Here is a 21584-nt window from a genome sequence, read left to right on the forward strand (position 1 = left end):
GAGGCTGCAGCGCATCCCGCATGCTCTTGCACATTATTTATGCTCACAGCCTGCTCTGATGACATATGTAAGTTGACAGCGAACATCCTATCAACTTGCTGGAGTGTATCTTGATTGTTAAAACACACTCTTAAAGGTGTACCATCATTTATCAAATTAAAATAGGCGCGCCCCGCCTTGCCTGCCCACCCCCTGCAGCCTCCCTCCATCTCCAGCCTCCTGGGCATCCCGCCCTTGCACCCAGGCCCCACTCCTTGCTCCTGGCTCCACGGGAGACACTGCCTCTGCTTCCAGGGACCCGGGCCTGGCGCCCCCTCCCCATCCCGCCCCAGGCCAGGGCAAGCCCACTAATCGCCAAGAAGTGACAAACGCCAGAAGCCCCACCAATTAAATTTAAACTCATGAGAAGCTCAGTGGCTAGTAAATTATTATTTTTATTAGCTTGAACCAAGTTCCCGTAAGAGAGAAAGTCAACTTGCTCCCATGAATGGCTCTTGTATAATTTATTTAACTCTGTGCTCTTTGCCAAAGCCTGGAATATTTTTAGCTCGTTCTGTTGTTGGATTTGGCTTTTTTATGTGTGTTTCTGAGGGGTATTTTTAGCCTCATCCATGTTATTCTAACAGCCTCCTATGCGTTTTGTCCTGTCTGTGCCGGCTCCTGAACCCAGTCTCACGGCAGAGGAGGGAGATTTCTAAGAATAACCGGGGAGCGTTCGGGGGTGCCCGTGTTTTCCAGGGGAGACGTGCAATCTGCACAGGCCACTCCCTGCCTCGCTCGCTAATTTGCCTTATTATTCATGTGACCTGGATATTCCTATAGGAATGTCCTTATAGGAATAATCAGACATGGGGGGCAGCACAAGCCCTACTGAGAAAAAACCCACATTCCAAAAATGGCTTCGGTGGGGCAGGAGAGGCGGCCGCAGCCTGGCGGGTCTACGCGGCAAAGCCGCCGGATTCCCGGGGCTCCTCGGCTCGGCGGCGGCTTTGATGTCTGGTTCTGTCACTTACAGAGCAGGACGGGTAGTCTTCAGAAAGTAACTCTTTTCACACCTACTTAATGTTGGTAACTGTTGCAGAAACACTCCATCGTGTCATTGAGTTAATGAGGTATTTACGAAAATGTATTTTTTTCTTTACAAAAAAATATCACATAACGAGGGAGGGGGAACCTTTGATGGGGTCTTTTCACACTAGGAAATTATTTTTCCCTCTACTGCATTTTTCTTTTTTTTCTTTTTGAGATTGTCGATCAGAAGCACTTTTAGCAGGAAAGAAGCCTGCAGTCCTCCCACCGGAAGGCACCTGCCGCCCTGTTTACTCCTAACACCCTCAGGCTCAGGGCACCTGGCCTCCAGACAGGGCCACGTGCACCCCAAAGAAGACCAGGGTTGGGTCAGGGGAGAAGGCACCCCACAGCAACCCACAAGCAGATCGCTGAGACCAAGACTTGAATGGGCACCTCCGCCTCCCCTGGGTGGACACCTGGATTCTCCAAGGCTCGGCCCTGCGGGGGGACACACACGGAAGGACAGAAGGACGGAGGACGGGGGCTGACCCGGCGGAAGAGGGGGCACGGCCAGGCTCCTCCCAGGCCCGGCTGCCTCCTCAGTCAACGCGCTCCCCAATCGCTCCAGGCAGCAGTGCTGATGAAAAATCTTGGGTTGGTGCGTTGTTGATTTTCCTTTTCTCCCCCCTAGATTTCACAGCTTTGCCTCCGGACCATCTGTATTAGAGACAAAATCTAACACTGCACTAAAAATAATGATTCCAAACATTTTAATTGCACCTTTTAGTGACAAGGTTACTGGAACAGCACTTTGCCATAAAACCCTACAGCCCGATTATAAAGCTGCCGGCACTTTCATTTTTAGAAAAACAATAGGAGCAACCCTGGAGCCCAGCGTCCCATCAGGGTCCCCCAAGCTGACACTTTGAAAGCACTGGATGGGGATGAGCAAGGACGGCCTGGGCAGTGGGCGGGGAGGGAGACCCTCAGCCTGGTGCGGGTGGCCGTGCCAGGGCTGAGCAGTCCTCAGAAGCCAGGGACTCCATCTCCAACGGTGGATCCTCCTCCGCTGTTGGAGCCAGACAAATAGCAAGGAGCTCGGAGCAATTTTCCCTTCAGTGGGGCAGTCAGTGCTGGGAGGGGTGGCTGGGATGCTGCAGTGTGGCCTGCGGACGCAAGGCCATCCGTGGAAAGGGGACGGAAGTTCGCCAAACTGGCCATTTGGAAATCCGCACGAGATGCGAAAAAATTTCTCACTTAATTATACTTTTTTCTTCCTAAACTAGATCGTATATAGAAACAAACCAAAGCAAAATGATCTGGTGTATAATTCCTTTAAAAAAATTGATGTAGCTAAATTTTTAAAACCAATGCAATATTCTGGCTTTCAGCAATTTCAAAAGGCTTTCGGCAGCAGATGTTTCTAGCTGGACGCCCGCTCAGCGGCCAGCCTTCCCGTCACAAATGGGCTGAACATCTCCGAGCACAATAGGTCTCCCCGGTTCCCCAGGGGGGTGGAAACGACCTCCAGGAGCAGGGGACACGTGGCCCTCCAGCCCCCATCTGAGGGCGCCCTGGGGGCCTCCAGCGCCCTCTAGAGCCCCCTTCGCTTGGGGGAGGCTGGGAGTGTCTGGTCAAGGACACAGACCCAGACAGGGCTCAGCCCAGTTTCTCCAAACCCCCCAGGGCCTACACTCTGAGAACCACGTGGTCAAACTTGGAATGAGCAAGACAATGGTTCGGGCCACCCGACCACGTTCCCACCTGACTTGGTGGTGCCTGCACCAGGAAACATGGCAGAAAGGGGAAATGGCGGCTGACCAGGACCTGGCCAGGCTGTGGGCTGCTGAAGGAGATGAAGAGGAGGCAGTGACCTGAACCGATGGGGCATGCGGCCTGGCCGAGCCTCGGGAGAGGTGACGGCCCCAGCTTGCCTGTGCACCACCAGGAAAGCCTCAGGGTCAGGGGTCCTCCCAGACCCTTGTTTCTATGGTTCTGTTCCCTGCCAGGCTGGAGGGCACGGCATTTGGGGGGGTATGCAGCCACTCCCTCCCCATCCCCCAACCTGCAAGCTCAGCCTCCCGCGCCTCAGGGGCCACCAGCCTGCAGCCAGGAGCAGGGGCTGGTAGGGAAGCTGTGGCAGTGTCCCTGTTGCCACCACGAGCCCCCACTCACAGCCCCCCAGTGTGGACTGGGCTGGGCGGGCAGCATCTCCAACGAGGGGCAGGAGAGACACAACCGCAGGGATAGCAGGATTGATATTTTTAAGTCAGCAATTGCCCAGGCAAGTACTTTTTCTCTCTGGAGTTATAAATCTAAAGGAGAAAAAAGAAAGAAAAGGAAAGAAGAGCAAGGAAGAGGCGAAGGGGCAGGCGTGCGGAAGGCTCGCACAGCAACAGGAAACACAGCGGGCCGGGGCTGATTCCCGGAGAGCCGGGAGCCCAGCCTCGCAGCTCCCACTCCCTCGAACTTTTTGAATCTCCTTGCGTTGTAAATGCTAAAAAGCCATTCGTAATTAAGCAATTTCTCATATTTTTTCTTTTTAGAAAATTTACATTTTTCTTTCTGACGGCCCTCCCTCCTGACATTCTCCCTTCTAGCCCGACTCTGCCATCCGTTTTAATCCACACACTAATTGTAATCCCATTAAAGCAGATATAATTTTATTAGTATTCACAGTTCATCAAGCTAGCAATAATAACTGTTACTGCCAAATTAACAACAACAACAAAAAAAGCGGCAAACAACATTTCTGATGTTTAGAACAAACTGTAAACAAAAGCAAGCCAGCCTTCCACGGTGGCCATCGGGTCCCCACGCGCAGCCGCTCCAGCTTCCTGCAACCTCGGTGGGTGCTGGCCAGTGACCTCCAGGATCTAGGGGAGGTGGAGGTAGCCGCCTCTTCGCCACCATCCGCCTGGCCCTACCTTCTCCTCTGACTTGGCTCAACAGTAATATAGAAGCCACCAGAGTGGGGGACTGCTCTGGAGGCCTGGGTCATCTCTGCCAAAAACTGACCCTCTCCTCTCCAGGAGGGGATCCGACAGGACGGGAGCGCCGGGCGGCCCTCGGGTCTCTCCTCCTGGAGCAAATTCGCGGCGCACTCGCCTGCACCGAAATCCCAAGACGGCCCCCGCGCCGCCCCCAGCCGAGCCGGCGCCGGGTGCTGCCCTCCCCCTGGGCTGCGGGCCGCGAGGCTGGGCCGCGCTCTGGCCACGCTTTGTCCGGCTTTAGCAGGATACCAGAGGCACTTGTTAAAGCAAATGCATCCCCTGCAAACCCATTCTCGCCCTGACACTTCAAGGCTTTATATAGAAACAGGATTTGCTCGTCTTACACCAGCAGTCCCTATTAACGCTTACCCCATCCACACACCGCCCTAATCCGCGAGGCCGCCGCGCGCCCCGCGCCCCCCACCCCCAGTCACAACAGCCGTTTTGTTCCCGCAGAAAGTGCCTCGTTGTCCCAGCCCCGGAATGTCTTAAGGATGTGAATGCAGAATGCAGAAATGAGGTTTCCGCGGAATTTAGTTCTTCTGCAGGAAGGGGTGGGGGAGGGTGGCAGGATCGGAAAGGCTTTATTTTTAGCCGGCTCTGGGGCTGCCCCTCTGAGACCCCGGGGGGACCCCGGGGAAGGCCGCTCTAAAGCGAGATGATCCTGCTCGGGGGCCTGCGGGGAGCCGCTCCACGCGCGGGCGGCCACCGATGCCAGAGCGGGGAAATGAAACCGAAGGCTTCTCCGCAAATGCTCCAAGGAGAGGAGGGCGGGCGCGCATTCGACCCTCGACTGTGCCCACCTCGCGGCTGGGCCTCCTCTCCCGCGCCCGCCCCGGGCGGCACTGACCTGTGTGCGAAGCCATGGGCAGCGGCGACGGGAAGTACTTTCCGGGCTGGAAGTGTGCCGGGGGCTGCGCGGCGGGCCCGGCCGGGGCGAGGCGCGCAGCGGCAGCGGCGCTGCGGTGGCCCAGGCTCCCGCGGTCCGACAGCAGATGCGGCGGCGGCGCGAAGTCGCGGCCATCCATGCCGGGCCCCGGCCCCGGCCCGCCACCGCCTCCCGGGAGCAGCGCGGCCGGGGCCCGGGGGCGGCTCCGCGCGCAGGCGGCGCGCGCGGGCGGCGCGGAGGAGGCGGCGTCCGGGGTCACCGGCGGTGTTGGCTGGGCCGGTCAACACGCCGGCAGGCTGGGTTCCTTGGCGGGCGGCCGCGCGCTCAGCCGGCGGCCGCCGTGCGGGTCCATAGTCTGAGAAGACAAGCAGAAGAAACTCGGTGACTCCGGGGCTCGGCTCGACCAGGGGTCCCCGCCCCGCCCGCCCCTACGCCCACCCCGGCTGGAGCCGCGGCGGGGCCTCAAACGCTCAGCGCGTCTCCCCGCTGCACGCGCGCGCGCCAGACTACTCGGGCCGCCCTGGTCCCCGAGCGCACACGCACCGTCCCGGCCACGCTCGGGCCGGAGGAGCCCCGGGGAACCCGGCCGCACCGCTCGCCGCTTCCCCTTCGCGCACCCGCGGGTCCCTGCGGCGAGGGCGCCGCGGCGGAAGGCTGCTGGCTCCGCTGGGTGATAAAAACCCAAATCTGCGAAGCCATCACGCACGCACACACACACACACTCACGCGCACAATCTCTCCCCTCCCCCGCTGCCCAAAGGTGTCTCAGAGGAAAAGGCCTGGGGTCCACGCTTCGCTTTTTTTCCTCTCCCCCCCTCATTCCGAGGTCCAGCTTTTACTGCATTCCGCTTAACCGAATAACCATGCTAATTAAGCGAGTAATTTTATTGATTGTAACTCAAGAGGTTTTTTTTTTTATAACCTTCCTTTTCTCTCCTCTCCCATCCCCCCATGCGTCTTTCGGTCCATTCTTTTGAACCCGCCCCCCCACTCCCCGCCCCAACAAGACGAGACCCCCACCCCACAGCACCGAGCCAGGACCCTTGGGCCAACTCCCCGGAGCCCCGGCGTCTGCGTCTGCCGCCGGCGTCACCTGGGCCGCCACGCCGCAGTGCCCAGCCTGCCGTCCCCGAATCGGGAGCTTCCTGGCGAGGCTGGAACAATCACCCTACTCCCCAATCAAATTCGCCCAGGATCTTCCTCTGCCGATTGGGGGCTTTGGCGCGGGGCGGGGTGGGGGGTGGGGGTGAGGGGGGCGCCTTGAGAGTCAGAAACTGTTCTCTCTCAACGCCCCAAATCGGTCACGGGATTTCTCCCTTCAGCGCCTGCCTCAGGTCACCCAGCCGAGGCTGGTCTCTGCCCGACCAGGCAGCCCGGGGACCCGGGGTCTGCGGCGCCTGGCTCTGCCCTCCGGGCCCAGCGCAACCTTCGCCTCCCCCCTCCCAGCTCCCAGCAGACCCCGGGCCTCCGTTGTCCACCTCCACCTCCCAGCAAGGCCACATAAAAATACCCCCACCTCCCTTCTCTTCAACCCCCACCCAACGCAGAGAGTCAACTCCGAGGCGAAATTGGGGACAATTTCAGACGCTGACTGCGGACGAAGGGACAGGAACTGCATGGCTGTGCGCCCGCGAGGACCTCTTTCGTTTTGCATATTTCTCATTTCCGACATCTGCATTGTTTTAATGTTTGATATCACCTCCAACAAAAGGGAGATGAATAGGCTGATATTCTTAATTGTGAACTTTGCAGAAAACCTGATTTTTTTAAAGCCGTCCCACTGTGACAACAAAGAGATTAAGATGTTTTCCATTTCGTGAACACCATTTTAAACTGCTATATTTAATGCTACAGGTTCTACAACGTCTTATTTGCAGACTATTTTGTGTTAGATTTAATCTATAACCGAAAACATAATGTATTAAGTGAATACATATTTGCTCAGTTGATAAGCTTTTTTAATATTTATTCGGGGAGCTTTTGCATTGTAAATAAACGAGACCTACACAAAGAGTTCCCTTTGTCTCAACTTCATACAAAGAGGTTCGGGGCTCCCTCCCCTCTGGGGATCGCCAGCGCTCTCCCCGGGTCTAACAAATAACTCAGTTCGCCGCCGCTCGGGCCTGCAAAGCGAGCGCCAGGCCGCCAAGGCCGAGGGCGCGCCGGTGGACGGGGATGCCTGCGCTGGGGTCAGAGGAGGAGCTGCCCGCGCCGGAATAGGGGCCTGGGGGCAGCAGCGAGGCGGGAGCTGGGGGGCGCGGGGCGGGACAAAGGGAAAGAAGGAGGGGAGGGAGGTCGAGAACCTGCGGCTTCAAAGGCGCCGAGAGCCGGAGGCTGCGTGCGCGGGGGTGCGGGGCTTCCCGGCGGCCTCCGGGGAGTCGTGTGTGCTAAGCTTTTGTTTTGTGGGGTTTCTTTTTTCCAGTAAGAAATTTCAAAATTGCCGAGAAAACGCGAGCTGCTCGAGATTCTCGGGACGCGGGCTCGGCTACCAGCAGGAATTTTAATTTTCCACCTTCTGCGGGCGGATCGCTGGCTCGACTGAGCCTTCTTCACCAGCCCGCCAGACTTTTTACGGAAACAGGGGATTGATTATTGTCGCTCGTCTGTGCCGCTGCGATTCTTACGGGATTGGGGGAGGCTTTTCTTTGTGTTCTTTGCTCCGGGGGAGAGGCCGCGCCGCGCCTCCTCGGCCGCCAGCGCGCGGCTCCCGGGGCCTGCGGAACCCGAGCTGGGCAGGGAGCGGGCCGGGGAGGCGCGGCCGCCGCAGAGGCCTGGGCCCGGAGCCTGGGAGCTGCCAGCCGCGAGTTCCAGGGCTCCGAGCCCCCTCCCGCCAGCTCCTGGAGAGGCCGCCGCACAGGACAGCGCCCCAGCCCGGGTCCAGCTGGTCAAAGGGAGGAAGCGGAGCGCAAGAGAAGGTGGGCAGGGACCCTGCGCCGCCCGAGAATCGCTGACAAGGGCATTTTGGAAAGAACCGAACCTCGGAACGCCGGGATCCTCCCCGGGGTTGCGGGGCGCGGTCCTCAGAGCAGGCGGTCCCCTCCTCGCGTGGCTCGCGCGCTCATGGATGTGGGGTCCTTCACATTTGCTTTGGTTTTAACTCATGCACCTAAAAACCTGCTCTCCCTTCGGCTGCACGCCCAGGACGAGGACCCCATCCCGTCTGCCTCCCCCGGCGCCGTCTCAGAGCCCGCGGGCGCCGGGTGCGGGGGAGGAGGCTGCAGGCTAGGCTGGGACCAGGCGCACACCGGCGCGCGGGCTGCTCAAGCGCCGCCGCAGAACCCGCTCCCTGCGAAACGGCCGCGCCCGCCCCCCCCCCACCCCGCCTCGGAGAGGACTGAGGGCCGGGGCCGCGCCGGACCCCTGCGTCCCAGGGCGCACCGGCCCGCAGACCCCACCCCGCGGGCCGGGGCCCGAGCCCCGTGCGCTGCCCGGAACGCGCGCGGTGAGAACGCCCCGCTGCGCCGGCCTCGCTCGGCCCCCTCCTCCACCCTCACCCCAGGCAAAAAAAAATCTCAAATGTTCTGAAATGAATTAGGCTCTGGAAAGCGAAACCCAAAAAAACTCGCCATTACCCCTCCCGGTCCGGGCCCCTCGCCCGCACCCAGCCGGCGGCCAGAAAGCCCCTCTGTCAGCGGCCCGGGCCGCCTCGGCCACCACAAGCCGGCCGGTTCTCCGCCGCGGAGCGACCGGGCGGGGTCGACCCGGGACTGCTCGGGGGAGGGAAGCAGGGTGGGGGGGCAAACAATTGGGGTTCGTTGGTGCTGCCGCCAGAGCCGAGCGCGCGTTGGCGGCGTCCGGGACCTCGCCGACTGTCCGCCCAGCCGTCCGCGCCGCACGCAGCCTGGCTGTCCCTGTCCTGTTGCGATTATTTATTTTTAATGCTGGGTGTCGATCGAGACAACAAGAGCTCAGAGCAAAGCAAGGACGCATTACGGGGGGCATTTTAAACCGATCGATAAGATTTTTCAGAGGAAAAAAAAAATCGCCCTTACATATAGTCCATCTTAAAAAAAAAAGCCTGCTCCACATTATAACGGATTTTTAAAAAGGGAATATATATATTTCTTAACATCGCAACCCTGAATTTCTCTTGCTAAAAAAAAAAATGTAAATCCCCAAAGCCAAAATAAAAAATAAAATAATAAAAATACAAAAACAAAAAAATGAAAGCAATTTCAGTTACTTACTGGAGGCTGTTTCCTGGATACAACTGAATGCAATACAATTAAACCAGTAAATGTGACTTTGTTTTGTATTCCTATTGGTATTTTCAATGTGCTGACTGTTGCACTGTAAATGCACCGCTTCCACAACAACGACTCTAGCGAGCCCATCCAGAGCGGCTCTCAAACCTGCAGCCGGCGCGGCGAGCCACGGGCCCTGCATACTAATAAGCTCGTGCCACTCAGTCCCGAGCAGCCCGCGCGCTGATTGGTCGCGCGGCCCTCCGCGGCCGGGAGCTCGTGCCACTCATTCGGCGTAAACAGGCCTCCCAATAGGCTGGCGCCGGGCCAGGGAGCTGCCAATCAGGGAGCAGCAGGGCTACTACCGAGCCCGATGGCGCCTAATTCAAGCCCCGCGACTGCGCAGCTCCTCTGCGCAGATCGTTGCTGCTGAATGGGAATGTGGTGGCGCAGGGCGGGAGAGGGAGTAGGGGCGAGTGGGAGCGCGTGTCCACGCGGAGGGGGAGGCTTTTTTTTTTAAATTTAATCCACCAGGTCTAACGTTTGGTTTCTGGTGCACGGAGGCCAGGAGAAGAAACAGCAACACCCGTTAAAACAGATGCCTTTTTTTTTTTTTTTTTTTTAATACCTGGGATCTGTCTGGCAGGTGGCTGAACCAGGCGCAGGTAGGCCCGAGCTCTAAGAGTGGAGGCCTCCTCGTGTTGTCCGGCCCTTCCACCACTCCGAGGCCTCCGCCTGCTCCGACTGACGTTGGGAACGCCTGCGTCCTGGGCAACAAGAGCTCCAGAGTCGTCTCCTCCCCCTGGCCCCGGGGATCAGACCCTGGGGAGAGGGTCCTGCGTCTCTGGCCATCTATCTGCGGACCCTCAGTTTTTTATCTCTCTCGGCTCTACTTTGCAACAGAGCACCGATCAACATGAAAATCAGAGACGTACGGTCAACACAGAGATTGCCCTTTCTTCATCTGCAACTAGATTTTTAAAATATGATTTCCTTGATATGCATGGTGCGAAACCATGCGTAATAATATTTCTCAATGCCGCTCTCCTGCATATCCGCTAAATCCTCGCCCCAATTAAAAAGAGCCACTGAACAATTATCATAATCGTAATCAGATGCAAATCACTTTTTAAAATATTCTCCAAATAAATATTTCTGTTAGAATTTGGTTTTCCAACAAAATGCTATTTATTCTTGGCGAGTTAAAGTGATGTCTTCGTAGTGATGGATACATCATATTTATTCCTTTCTCCCTGTGAATCTCTGCCTCCCCCTCTGAAGGACAAAAAAAGGATATTTAAACTATATGCCAACCAACGCACTCACACGCGTTAAAAACTCTCCACCGGCTCCTTCCGGGGGGACACGAAGGAGTTAAACCCGAGGCTGTCTGTTGTCTCTTTCCTTTCCCCGCCCCCCCGCCCGCTCCCACGGGACCCCCGGGATTGGCTGGCACTCCGCCAGCAGGCTGTCAATCACAGAGTGTAAACAAGGCGCTGATTGGCTGTTGTCCAGTCCGCACAGGGCCTCCTGAAAAAAGCAATTACTGGCTCCGCGGTTTCAAGGCGGCCCAAGGCCGCTTGATGAAAGGAGATAAGCTGGGGACCGTTTCCAGGATCCCCGCGGGCCGACCCGGGCAGCCCGGGAGCCGAGGTGCGGCGGAGAGCCCGCGGATCAAAGGAATGCGGAGAGAAAGGGGAAGCAGGCGCACGGCCCCGGCTGGCCTTCCCCCGCGGGCGTCTCTGACCAGGGGTGGGGGCTCGGGCCGCGGGTGGGTCTCCGGGATTGGGCTCCCGCTTCGGCCGGCGCGGCCGGTGGGGCAGCTCCGGAGAGCCCGGGGCTGGCAGGTAAGCGCCGGGGCTCCGTGGGCCCGGGCCGGGGATGCAGTCCACGGCGCGTAAACCCGAGTCCCGATTCTGGCGACGCCCCGCCCCGGCGGCGGGGACCCCTCCGGCGGCCCGAGCCCCCGGCCAGTCTCGAGGCCGGCGCCATCGGAAGCGACCCCGGGCCGCGCGCGGCGGCCACGGGAAGAGAGGCGGCATGCATAAATCCATAAAGCGCCCGGAGATCCGATTAGCGCGCGGCTATTCATTAAGCCGGGGGCGATTGAATTAGGTCCCCTGGTGCGGACCGGGGGGAGCGGGCGGCGCGGCCTCCGAGGCGGGGGTGTCTGACGCGAACCTGCGGTCTCCGGCCGTGGCTTCCGGAGGATGAAGTCGCAGTGGCGGCCCCCGCGTGTGAGTGTTGGGGGGAAGGAGTTCCTCCGGGTCCCGACCCCGCAGACGCATGCGGAGGCCGCCCGCTTCCCACGCACACCGAGGGAAGCCAGCCCCGGCCCCGCCCGGCTCCGGAGAAATCGCGCCCGCGGCGGCGGGGGTGGGGGGGCGGCCGCCGGACTCGGCTCCCGGGTCCCGCGCAAGGGCCAGGCGGGGCCGAGGCACGAGCTGGGAGCGGCTCGCTTTCCCGTCCCCGAGCGCACGGGCTCACACTGCCTCCCGGCTCCAGTGTCCTGGCGCGCCGAGGCTGCCTGGTCCGCGCGCCGCGGGGTCCCGCCAGCTTCCCGCCGCCCTCCGAGTCCCGGCCCCGGCAGGGCGCCCTGGCTGACGCCAGGTTTCCTACTCTCTTTTGGAAGCGGAGTTCCCCATTACTGACTTTCTCCGATGAGCTTGTTTTCCATCCCAAGAGTTTTTTTTTTTTAACTTAAGACTCAGTTTTAAACCTCCATTTGAAATAAAAAAGAGAAAAATATATGAGAAAAGCCCTCCATCCAACAGGCAGAGAACACTTTGGCAACGGGCGGTGTCCCTGGAGTTGCTCCGAGCTCCTGGAGCGCACGCCGCGGCGGCCCCGCTGACCCTTGGTCTGGGAAAGGGCTCCCGCCTTGCACTGCCGGGTGGGGAAGGGGTGGGGGGGCTCCAGTCTCTCCGAGCCCCCAGTCTCCTCCAGGGTGTCCGCAGGCTGGGAAGCCCCCAGGGCCCCCAAACTCTGTCCCCAGCTCCCTCAGGCAGAGGATTGTCTGAGGGTCCCGGAACCTGGCTGATGGGCCCCACCCCAGCCATAGACATGCAGGCTGTGGGGCAGATGGGATGGCACAGGACAGGATGCGTCAGGCCTCCCTCCCCTCTGCAGACTTGCTCTGGTCCTTGCAGCTTGCCAGGGCCAGATTCCTAATTCAGGGAGCGAGAACTGGCTTTCAGAACCCTGCCCCTCCTGTCTGGCAGAGAGCGGCTGCCCTCTTGGGAGGGCCTGGTGTACTTGGGTGCATCTAGGCCACCAGCAGCTCCCTGCTGGCCTGGCTTCCTCCACCTTCTTGTTCTGCCCCCAGCATCACTTACAACAAATCTAGTGGGCTTTTTTTTTAAAAAAAAAAATACTGTTTCAAGACAGTTGTTACAGCAAATAGCTGCAGACGGGCCTGCTGCATGCGGCAGGGGCTGGCAGCTGCCCAGCGCTCACAGCTCCCGCAGTACCAAAATAAGCTCCCTGTGTCGCGCCCGCTGTGAGGCTCCCGGCGGCCAGGGCGTGTTTGGCTGGGCGCTATCAGCTCTGAGGAAACCTCCCCATTTCCTTTTTTACTCTCCTTGCTGTCCAGAGTTAACAAATGTTTTTAATTTTAGAGGAACACCGTGTAGCGATCTGCAGACTGGCCTTCCACTGGGGAGGGAGACAGCAGAGGGAGAAGAGAGGGGGCCGGGTAATAAGGTGAGGTCAGGGCTGAGCTGGGATGTCCAGGTCTCTGCAGTCGCCTGCAGTTTCACAAATGAATGGGCTCCCAGTCAGGCGAGGCCAGAGGCCCACACACCCCCCGCCAGATCACATGCCCTGCCCCAGCCTGGAACACTGCCAGGGGTGTCCTTGAACCCCCAGCGGGCTTCCTCCCTAGCAGGAGCACAGGGCTTCCACACTCCTGGTAGACACCACTCCCAGCTTGCCCTCTCCTGGCAGACACCACTCCCAGCTTGCCCTCTGGCCTTCGGAGAGGATAAAGAGATGCCCGGGGCAGCCTTGACACCTGGGCATGCACACTACAGTCATGCATACATACGACACTCATGTGTAGTCTCACATGTGCGCACACACATTCATGTGGGCTCACACATCACACTTGCGTACACGTACACAAACACATCACACAGGCACACACTTGAGCACGAAGCACACCACACTCCCCCGTGCACACGTGCACAAAACATGCATGCACGCACGCACTTCCACAGCACACACCACACCAGCCCTCTGGAGAACCTGCCTTCCCACCCACAGCTTCGGGGCCCCTGGCGCCCCAGAACCTCTCCCCGCCCCGGAGCCGCCCAGCACTCACCCACACATTGCTACCCGAGAGTGGCGACAGATCTAGGTCTTCCAGCTCCCAAAAGACCATGATCCCTGCTCTGTCTGAAATCATGAAATAAATAATTTTTTAACACAAGAGGGTGGAGGTGTTGGGTGAGTTACATAAAATTGTGAATTAGTCGCTGCTCCAAATAAATGCCTGTTGGGCCAGAGAGCAGCAGAGCTGTGCGCCTGGGTAATTGTGTGTCGGGTGTCTCTCCATTGTTCCCTGGGCCATTAGTCAAAGGGCAAATTAGAAACAATTTCTTGACAAAAATTGACTCTTAATTCTTCCCACCAGAGGCGCAGAGGGCCAGTTTCAGAGGCCGGGGCCGGGCACAGGCAGGCATATCTGGAGGGGGCCTGTGCCACGGGTTTGCCCTTGCCCAGCATCCAGGGCATGTGGGGAGGGGGAGGAGGGATGGGCTGGGGCCCCAGGCCGGGGCTGAAGTGGTTCACAGCACCCCAACCCTCCCTCAATTGGAGGGCAGCGTTCCCCACCCCCACCCCCACTCAGAATCCCACCTGCTACAGCCCACTGGGCTTCCAAGGACAGTGCGAGAGTCAGGAGTCTGCATCCTTCCTCTCAAGGAAGAGGGGTAAAAAGAAAAATCACACACATTCCCACAAGCGCCTGAGCTGGAGGAGCTCCGCCCCCAGCACCACTCCAGCCTCCAGGAAGCAGGGCTCGGCTCCCACCCCAACCCCCTGAAGGAAGTCTACTGCCACCAGCCAGACAAGGGATGCTTCTTTTCATCAGAGCCTTTGGCTGGTGCACTGGAGGGGGCAGGGGCGTGAGGGGAGGTCAGAGGCGCCAGCCCCAGCCCAGGTCTGAGAAGCCCCTGCCCCTCCCTAGGCACTCCCCAGAGCAGCCTGGACCCCTACCTTCCCAGGAGCCTTGTGCCCTGGCTGTGGACAGGGTTAGGACGCCCCCTGGGGCCCCCAGAGGTCCTCCCCCAGGTGCTGCACCAGGAATTCATGCCTACACTTGGGGCGGCCTTCTCTCTGCCACGTCCTCTGTCTTTGGGGGCTTAAGCTTTGTTAGGGCAGGCCTGTTTTGGAGGGGAGAGGAAGGCGATAGATCTCCTGCACCCCCCAGGGGCAGGGGTCTGCCCCTACTGAAAACAAAACTTCCAGTCACAGCCTGTTCATTATCTGCTGGGGCCAGAGGACCAGGCAGCAGGGGAGGGGGCCGCTCAGAGGCCCAGGGTTGGGGGGAAGCAGCCATCAGAGGAAGAGTTGTCAGGAGCCAGGCCAGGCCCTGAGGGTCCTCTAGTCCCGTCTCCCCCCGGGAGGCCTCGCTGGGACCTGAGCAAGGGGCCCGCACACCGAGGCCCAAGCCCTGATCACTTGGAGCCCCTGGGCCCCTCGCAGAGGCACAGGCCACAGACAGGCTGCAAGACAGACTTGGGGACGTGGCTCTAAGTTTTAAAAGGCAACCAGAGCAGCCAGCGAGAAAGACTTTGAAGTCAGATGAGCAGTTCCCAGCCCCTCCCTCTTGGGGGGCTTTAATTCTGTTGTTGTTTCTTCCAACCAGGTCAGGAGGCTGCCCAGCCCCCTCTGCTCAGGGAAGGTGCTTGTTAAACACAGGGTTGCAATTTGTGGCTAAATATAACCCAGTGTGTTCACACAGAAAGTATAATTCAGGGTGCTGGTTGTGTGAGGTTATCAACCAGGAGACCCATCTGGGTTAAATTGAAGTGGTTTTCATAAACGGGCAGGAGTGTCCCATTGCTAGGCTTCTCCTCCCTGACTTTATTAGTGACAGTGATTGCTGTTACTGTTAAAGGGGATAATGGGAGTGGGGAGCCATCTGGGACGCCCAGGGGGAAGGAGGGCCCAGGAGAGGGGGCCTCCCATCCCCTCCCCACTCCCTGCGTCCTGCCCCTTCCAGCCTCCTGGTCACTTTCTCATGGAGGCTGGAGGAAGGCAGTGGCCCCCCAGGGAAGCCCGGAAAGGAATCAATAGTGCGGTGCAAGGCCGCCCTCCCCAAAGGCAGCCCTGCTCCTTCCATGTAGGAAGTGGGCCCTGCCAAGTGGGCCGGAGGGGGGAGGCGGAGGGAGGGAGGCAGGGGGAAGCAGGTTCTCTGGGGATCTGTACTCACCTTCTAAAGCTGAAAGGGGGGGGATGTGTTTTGGGGATCTCCTTGCAGGAGGCTGACCCAAACCGGGCCCTCTGCCTTCCTGCTCCTGAGGAAGAACCCTACTGATGACCAAGGCCCAGACCCGGCTCAGTGGCTGGAACTGTCCTGCTCGGGGACAAAAGCTCTGGTAGAGCCTGATGAGGGGACAGTCAAGTGGTCCTTCCAGACCGCCCCCCAACCAGGCCCTGGCTGCACGCCCTCCCCAGGTGGCTACCTGCCTCCCTGCAGACAGGCCTGTGTGCATGACCCAGCTAGAGGGAGCCCTGCGCCGCTGGCCCAGGGCCGTACTTGGGTGTGTTTACACGTGTCGCTGTCAGGGTATGTCTAGATGGGCCGGAGTGGACTTCAGGGCCTGGTCTCACCCTGGCGGGAGGACCCTGGGAGAGGGATGCAGGCTGGGTGTCAGTCTCCTCTGATAAAACCCAGCCGGCCCAGGCAGAGCCGCAGTGGGCAAGCAAGGCCAGGAACAGAACCCAAAGTATGGGGACTGGAACTGACCAACCCCGTTTGCTCTGCAGGGCCCCAGCTTATCAGCCCCTACCTCCACCACTGGGGTCCAGGGTCCAACCAAGTTCTCAGAGCACCGGAGCTCAGGCAGCCAGCGGGAGGGCAGGGCCCTGAGACGCAGGCGAGCACAACAGGCACCGGCCCCTGCACACCCGGGGCTCCCAGGGTGGCCAGGAGCCTGGAAGCCCACTTCCCCATTGGATTTCTTCACATTCCCAGATTTGGAAAGGCCCCAGCCCGGCCAGACTCCCCCTCCCACTTTTGCCCCAGCAGAGGGCTCCAGAGGGTAAGGCGCTGCCCGTTTGGACTTGCTTCCGACACAAAACGGGAGACCTGGGCCGTTCATCACCCAGGGTCACACAGCGACCCTCCTGTGCTCTTCCTGTTGTAAAGCTGTTGCTGGCAGAGCTCCCCACTCACACCCTGGCCCCAGCTCTATAGGGTGGGCCTACCCCACAAACCCCACAAACCTCCTCCTGCCCCTGGGCTGAGCTACACTCCCCCTGCTTCCTGCAGCCCCTAGGACTTTTTTCCGGTGTCCGATGACCAAGGCTTGAGGCTCCCTTCTGGGGCTGCCTTTGGGACGACACCAGGGCTGGGCATCAGGGCTGGGCAGGCGCCAGACCCGCCTCCTTCTCCTCCCTCTTGTTTCTGGGGGGACTGAGTCCTTGGCCTGGTTACTTGCGGCATATATAGACCAAAAATAAATTATTCCCATCAAAATTCCCACAGAGCAGCCTGAGCCTGCGGCAAAGCCTTTCCTCCCAGTCCCCAGAGGCAGGCATTGGGGCTGGCCAGACACGGCCACACGACCACCCCTCCGGCCTGACCTGAGCATGGCCACCGCCTCTTTTGTTAACAGGACAGTCGATCCATTTAATTAAAAATCATTCAATAGATCCGTTTTTTCCCCTCAATCTGCACGAACACATATTGCACCCAATTCATGACACATCAGACCTGCTGCAGTCTGTAAGTCCCCAGCGGAGGTGGGAATGAGGGGTGCCCAGGAAAGTGTCCCAAAGGGACACTCCCCGGAAGACTCCCTCTTCCAACAGCCCAAGCAAGGGTAGCCAGAGCAGCCTGCCCGGGGCCAGCGCCGAGGCCAGGGGGCCAGGCGGTGCCACCAACTCTGGCTCATGACTTGCATGAACCTCTTCCAGCACATTCCAAGGGCCCAAGGGCCGGGTCTCTGGCCCACGCTGGGCCCAGGTCCCTTTCAATATGCAAACCCCAAGCCCAGCTAGCAGCTGTCTGCTCTGCGTGATGGAAGCGCAGACGCAGATGGAGGGATTTTCTTTCCACCAGAACTGATTTTGTTTGGTTTGCATTTGTATTTTTTAATAGCAGGCATTTTGGATGCAAAAAGCCTCCCCAGGCGGATGGAGTAAAGTTAAAGCCGCCGCTTCCCAGCCAGAAACAAAAGCCCTTTGGAAACTGAGCCGCGGGGCTGGCGGGCGGCGGGGATGGAGCCGGCCGAGCGCCCCCGGACCCGCGTCGGGAGAAGCGGCGCAGCACCTACCGCGCGGCGGCTGCTCCGGCTGCGCTCCGGCTCCGGCTCCGGCTCCGGGCGGCCGGGTGTCCGGCAGAGGCCGTCCCGGCCTGCTCGCCGGAGTCCGCCCGGTCTCCTAGAACGGGGAGGCGGCCGGAGGCGCCATAATCGCAAATTTATGGCCTGGGTGACGTGCTTCCCTCTCCCACAATGGGGCCTGGTGACATTAAACAGAAAATTGATGAGAGAGGAGCGAAATCTAATCTCTCTTCCCTCCACGCCAGCTCTTCTCGCTTTTCGGGGAGGGGGGTGGGGGACGGGAGGCAGAAAGTGGTCGCCTCGAGTTGGTGCGCTCCTGAGCCCCACGCCGGATGCTTCCTCCCTAATTCGGGCTCCTGGCCGGCGGGCTGCGGGAGGGACCGCGACCCTGGCCCTGGGCCCCGACCCTCCGCGGCTCGCCGACTCTCCGCCGCATTTCGGGCAGAATCTCTTTCCACGCGCCTCGGACGGAGAAGAGAGCCAAGTACCCCAGTCCCACCCGCACGGAGGGCCCCGGGCCCGGATGGGGCTGCGATGCGCCCCCGGCCTTCGCTCCGCTCCCCAACTCCGGGGGCCCCCCAGTCCCGCGTTGGAGCTCCCTGCCCCCACCGCGCGGAGCCTGCGCCAGCAGCCGATGGGAAGACCCCAGCTGCCCAGCCCCCACCCGGAGCAAGTGGGAAAAGAAAGCAAGTGACCACGCGGGTCGCGCCCGGGGTGGCTGGCTGCGAGCGCCCGCGCTCCTCTGCCTGCGGCGCGGCTCCCCCGGGGCGCGCCCGGCGCCTCCTGGCACCGACCCCGCCGTGCCTCGTCCTTAAAGGCGCCGCCCGCCCAGCCGGCCTTTGTCCGCGCCTCAGGGAAGGGTCACACCAAGGGAGGTGGGGTGGGTGGGGGTGGGGGGGGGGCAGCGGCAGGGCTCTTTTTCCCCCTACCCCCTCCTCCATCCTATCTCCACGGGGCAAAATTCTGCGGTGGCCTCCCCCTGCTTGGAGGAGGCCAGGGCCCAGCAGCCACCCCGCCGTGTGCTGCCTGAAACCTCCAGGCTTGGACAAGGTGCTTGGTCGTGAGGACCCAGCCTCAACAAGTGGGGGTGAGGAGGGTGCTTCTCAGAGAGAGAATGAATGAGGGAGCTCCAGTGGAGCAGCTTGAAGAATGGAAGGGCCACCTGCTCACAAGAGAGAACACATCCCTGCCAACCAACCTGGCAACCTGGCTGTGCTGGGCCCCGACCCACAGGTGAGGGGCAGCTGCAAGGAATGGACAGAGCCCTGGTTTGGGGCCCAGACCCGGATCCAGTGGGCAAAGTTATGAGCAACTCCACTGGTCCCCCTCTCTGGCCTAGATGACATGGGCATCTGGGTGCCAGATGCTGTCCTAGGTACACGTTTAATCCTCTGGACAGCCTGGGACACAGATGATAGTGATGATCATGCCCATTTTAGAGATGAGCAAACTGAGACTGAGACGGTGTAACTTACCCGTGTTCTCACCCAGGGGCTAGGTACCTGGGCCCCGGATTCTTCCGCAAAACCAAGACATGGATTGGCTGGACTTTGGGTCCCAGAGAGCCCCAAGACTCATGGATGGGGCAGACTTGATAGGTCCCGACTTTCACAAGCCCATTATCCTTGTAGACAGAGAGCAGAAAAACATGGGCCTCATGACCGCAGTTGGGTGCTTTGGGCCACAGGACCCACAGAAGGATGCCACCAGGGCCCCATTCTTCCTGGGAAGCCCCCTCCACAGGCTCCAGTGGCCCAGCGTGTTTCTGAGTCACTGGGATGAAGACACCGCCGGGCAGGTCACCATCTCTGCGGCTGGGAAGAAGTGCTTATATATGGCAAGAATCTGGAAGCCAGAGTCCAAAAGGTCACATTGGACTGAAACCAACGAGATTACATTTAACGGGCTGGACGTGAACCTCCACTTTTAGGTTCAAGATTCAGTTGTAAAAATGCAGGCAGCTTCCCACGGAAGACATGACGAGCCGACTTGCAGCTGTCTGTACCGTTCAGGCAGAACCGCTCCCCAGCGCAGGCCCCTTGTGAATTTCCCTGAGCCCCAGCAGCTGCGCCTGCGCCCTCCGGGGCCCTCCTGGGATGTCATGCTTGCTGGGGGAGGGGACGCAGCTGGGGACGGCCGAGAATGGGGTCCTTGTGCTGCTCTCATCAAACCCAGCCTGGATGAACACAGCTTTGTCTGCACCCACACGCCCGTGGTGGCCACGGGACCAGGGATCAATGCCTGGGGCTGGGGGCGCTTCAGAACAAGAGTGGCTGCTTTTGGCCTCAGTTAACCCTTGAGTGGATGTTGGATGTACAGTCTTCTCCAGCTCTGCGCCTGGGGGTGGGGGTGGGCAGGAGAAGGGTGAAAATCAGTGTCAAGTCCCAAGTTTCAAAAAAATGTTAAACCAATTTTTTTTTTTTTTTAATTCAAATGGCTGCAGCCATTGGGGGAGATGAGAGGGTGGCCTTGGGTGAAGGGGGTAACTCTGAGAATTACTTGGCCTTCTTCACAGAATCCCCCTCCCACACCAGGCCCAGCTGGGAACAGAAGCCTAACTTGACAGCGCCCCAGTCCTGGTCTAGCTGTGGCATGCACCTCACTTCCGGGGAATTCTTGGTCATCCAGAGAAGCAGGCCCCCACTGGGCATCCATCAGCCTGACAGGATCTCAGCTCCAGTGGGGAGACCAAGGAGACCAACGACAGAGGGGAGAAGAGCCTGGAGACCCTCTGCTGGAACCTGGAGGGCCTTGCAATGACTTCAGAGCAAGTTGGGGTGGAGGTCAGTCGGGGAGGCCTTCCTGGAGGCGGGAAGGGCGGATGGAAGTGGGGAGGGGCGCATGAGGGTTACTTACAGGTCTAATGGCTTGAATTGCTGCAGTGGGTCTGGGCCAGGAAGTGGGGTTCCTTGTGAGTCAGCATTGTTCCCTCTTAGTGAACAGAGCCGGTGGCAAAGGGGCAGCAAGAGGACGACGAGAGGTCCCCAGAGGACCCGGGGGCTATAGCACCTCTGGTCCAGCTGGGACCTGTCCAGCCCGCTCCTCCTCCTGGGCAGGCGGCCTTGGGGCCGAAGGAAGTATACCTGGTAACAGCATGAGTCGGTTTTATTCTCTTCTTTACAATTTTCTGTATTTCTCAAATTTCCCTTTTGAAATGCATTCATTTTGTAATCAGAGAAAACAGAAACAATAAACATTACCCCTAAACAAATCTCCAGGCCCAGAGATACTGTCTCAGGCTGTTGGGGAGCCCTGAGGCATGCTGGCCCCTCTCCAGCGGGCTTGCGAATTCACTGCCCTGGCTCAGTGCTCATGGTTCACCCCAGGACCCGGAGGCCCCATCCCCGCCCCACAGACCCTTTGAGGAGTGGTAGGCCCTGGGGGGTCTCAGATTGCCCCACACCCTCTCCCAGGCCTTATAGAGGCCACCAGGACAGGTGCCATCGGCTCTGGCTCTAGTCCCTCAGTCCACTGCATCCAGGGCAAACACAGACCAGCCCCCAGAAGTCCTTCCCACTCCCCCGAAAGCACTTGTTTCCTGAACATCCCTAGTAAGGTGAGCCCCGGGCAGTCAGACCCCTGCCCACGAGAGGTCCACGGCCCTGAATGTGCCATGCCAAGGTAGAGGGGCCAGGTACCTAGCAATGGCAGGGTATAGGGGGCCCAGTCCTCAGGGTCAGGGGCCTCGGGAAAGGCTCACCCGGGGGGTCAGAGGCCACTGCTGACAGGCATACCAGCGAGTCAGAGCCCTGTCCAGGGTGAAACCGGTTAGCCAGTGTGTAGGGCCTGATGTAAGTGAGGGGCTGCCTGATGTGGCAGGGGCCAGACAAGGCCGAGCCAACTTCCTTTCGGATCCCTATGTGGATCCCTGCACCCCCTGCAGTGGCGCCGTGCTGCGGCCCCACCTCTGCCCAGGGCTCCTGGCCCAGATGGCAGTGGGGCCAAAATCCCCTCACCAATCCTGCCTTGGTTGGGCTGCCCAATTTTCACCATA

The 21584-nt window shown here is 59.7% G+C and overlaps 1 protein-coding gene and 1 long non-coding RNA gene across 10 annotated transcripts in view; one reads left to right on the forward strand and one right to left on the reverse strand.

Moving 5' to 3' along the window:
* BAHCC1 (BAH domain and coiled-coil containing 1) overlaps positions 1 to 19204 on the reverse strand; it is a 77062-nt gene extending 57858 nt beyond the window's left edge. For 3 of the 9 annotated variants that reach the window (XM_070561343.1, XM_070561342.1, XM_070561335.1), the window contains exons 1-2: positions 9081 to 9276; positions 4855 to 5248 (exon numbers count right to left, since the gene is read on the reverse strand). In XM_070561343.1, the coding sequence (XP_070417444.1) occupies positions 4855 to 5032 (178 nt within the window). In that variant the 5' untranslated portion in view covers positions 5033 to 5248; positions 9081 to 9276. Of the gene's footprint in view, positions 1 to 4854; positions 5249 to 5436; positions 5858 to 5913; positions 6090 to 9080; positions 9277 to 13398; positions 13473 to 17581; positions 17715 to 19065 lie in introns of those variants that run through there. The other 6 variants (XM_070561340.1, XM_070561336.1, XM_070561339.1 and 3 more) reach the window with 6 other exon arrangements.
* Positions 19205 to 19872: 668 nt separating this feature from the next.
* On the forward strand, positions 19873 to 20801 carry LOC139073991 (uncharacterized). Its single transcript, XR_011523249.1, has 2 exons — positions 19873 to 20373; positions 20527 to 20801. It is a non-coding gene; the product is annotated as an uncharacterized lncRNA (long non-coding RNA).
* The last annotated feature ends 783 nt before the right edge of the window (positions 20802 to 21584 follow it).

This window comes from Equus przewalskii, chromosome 10, assembly GCF_037783145.1.
Source record: "Equus przewalskii isolate Varuska chromosome 10, EquPr2, whole genome shotgun sequence".
Lineage (NCBI taxonomy): Eukaryota > Metazoa > Chordata > Mammalia > Perissodactyla > Equidae > Equus > Equus przewalskii.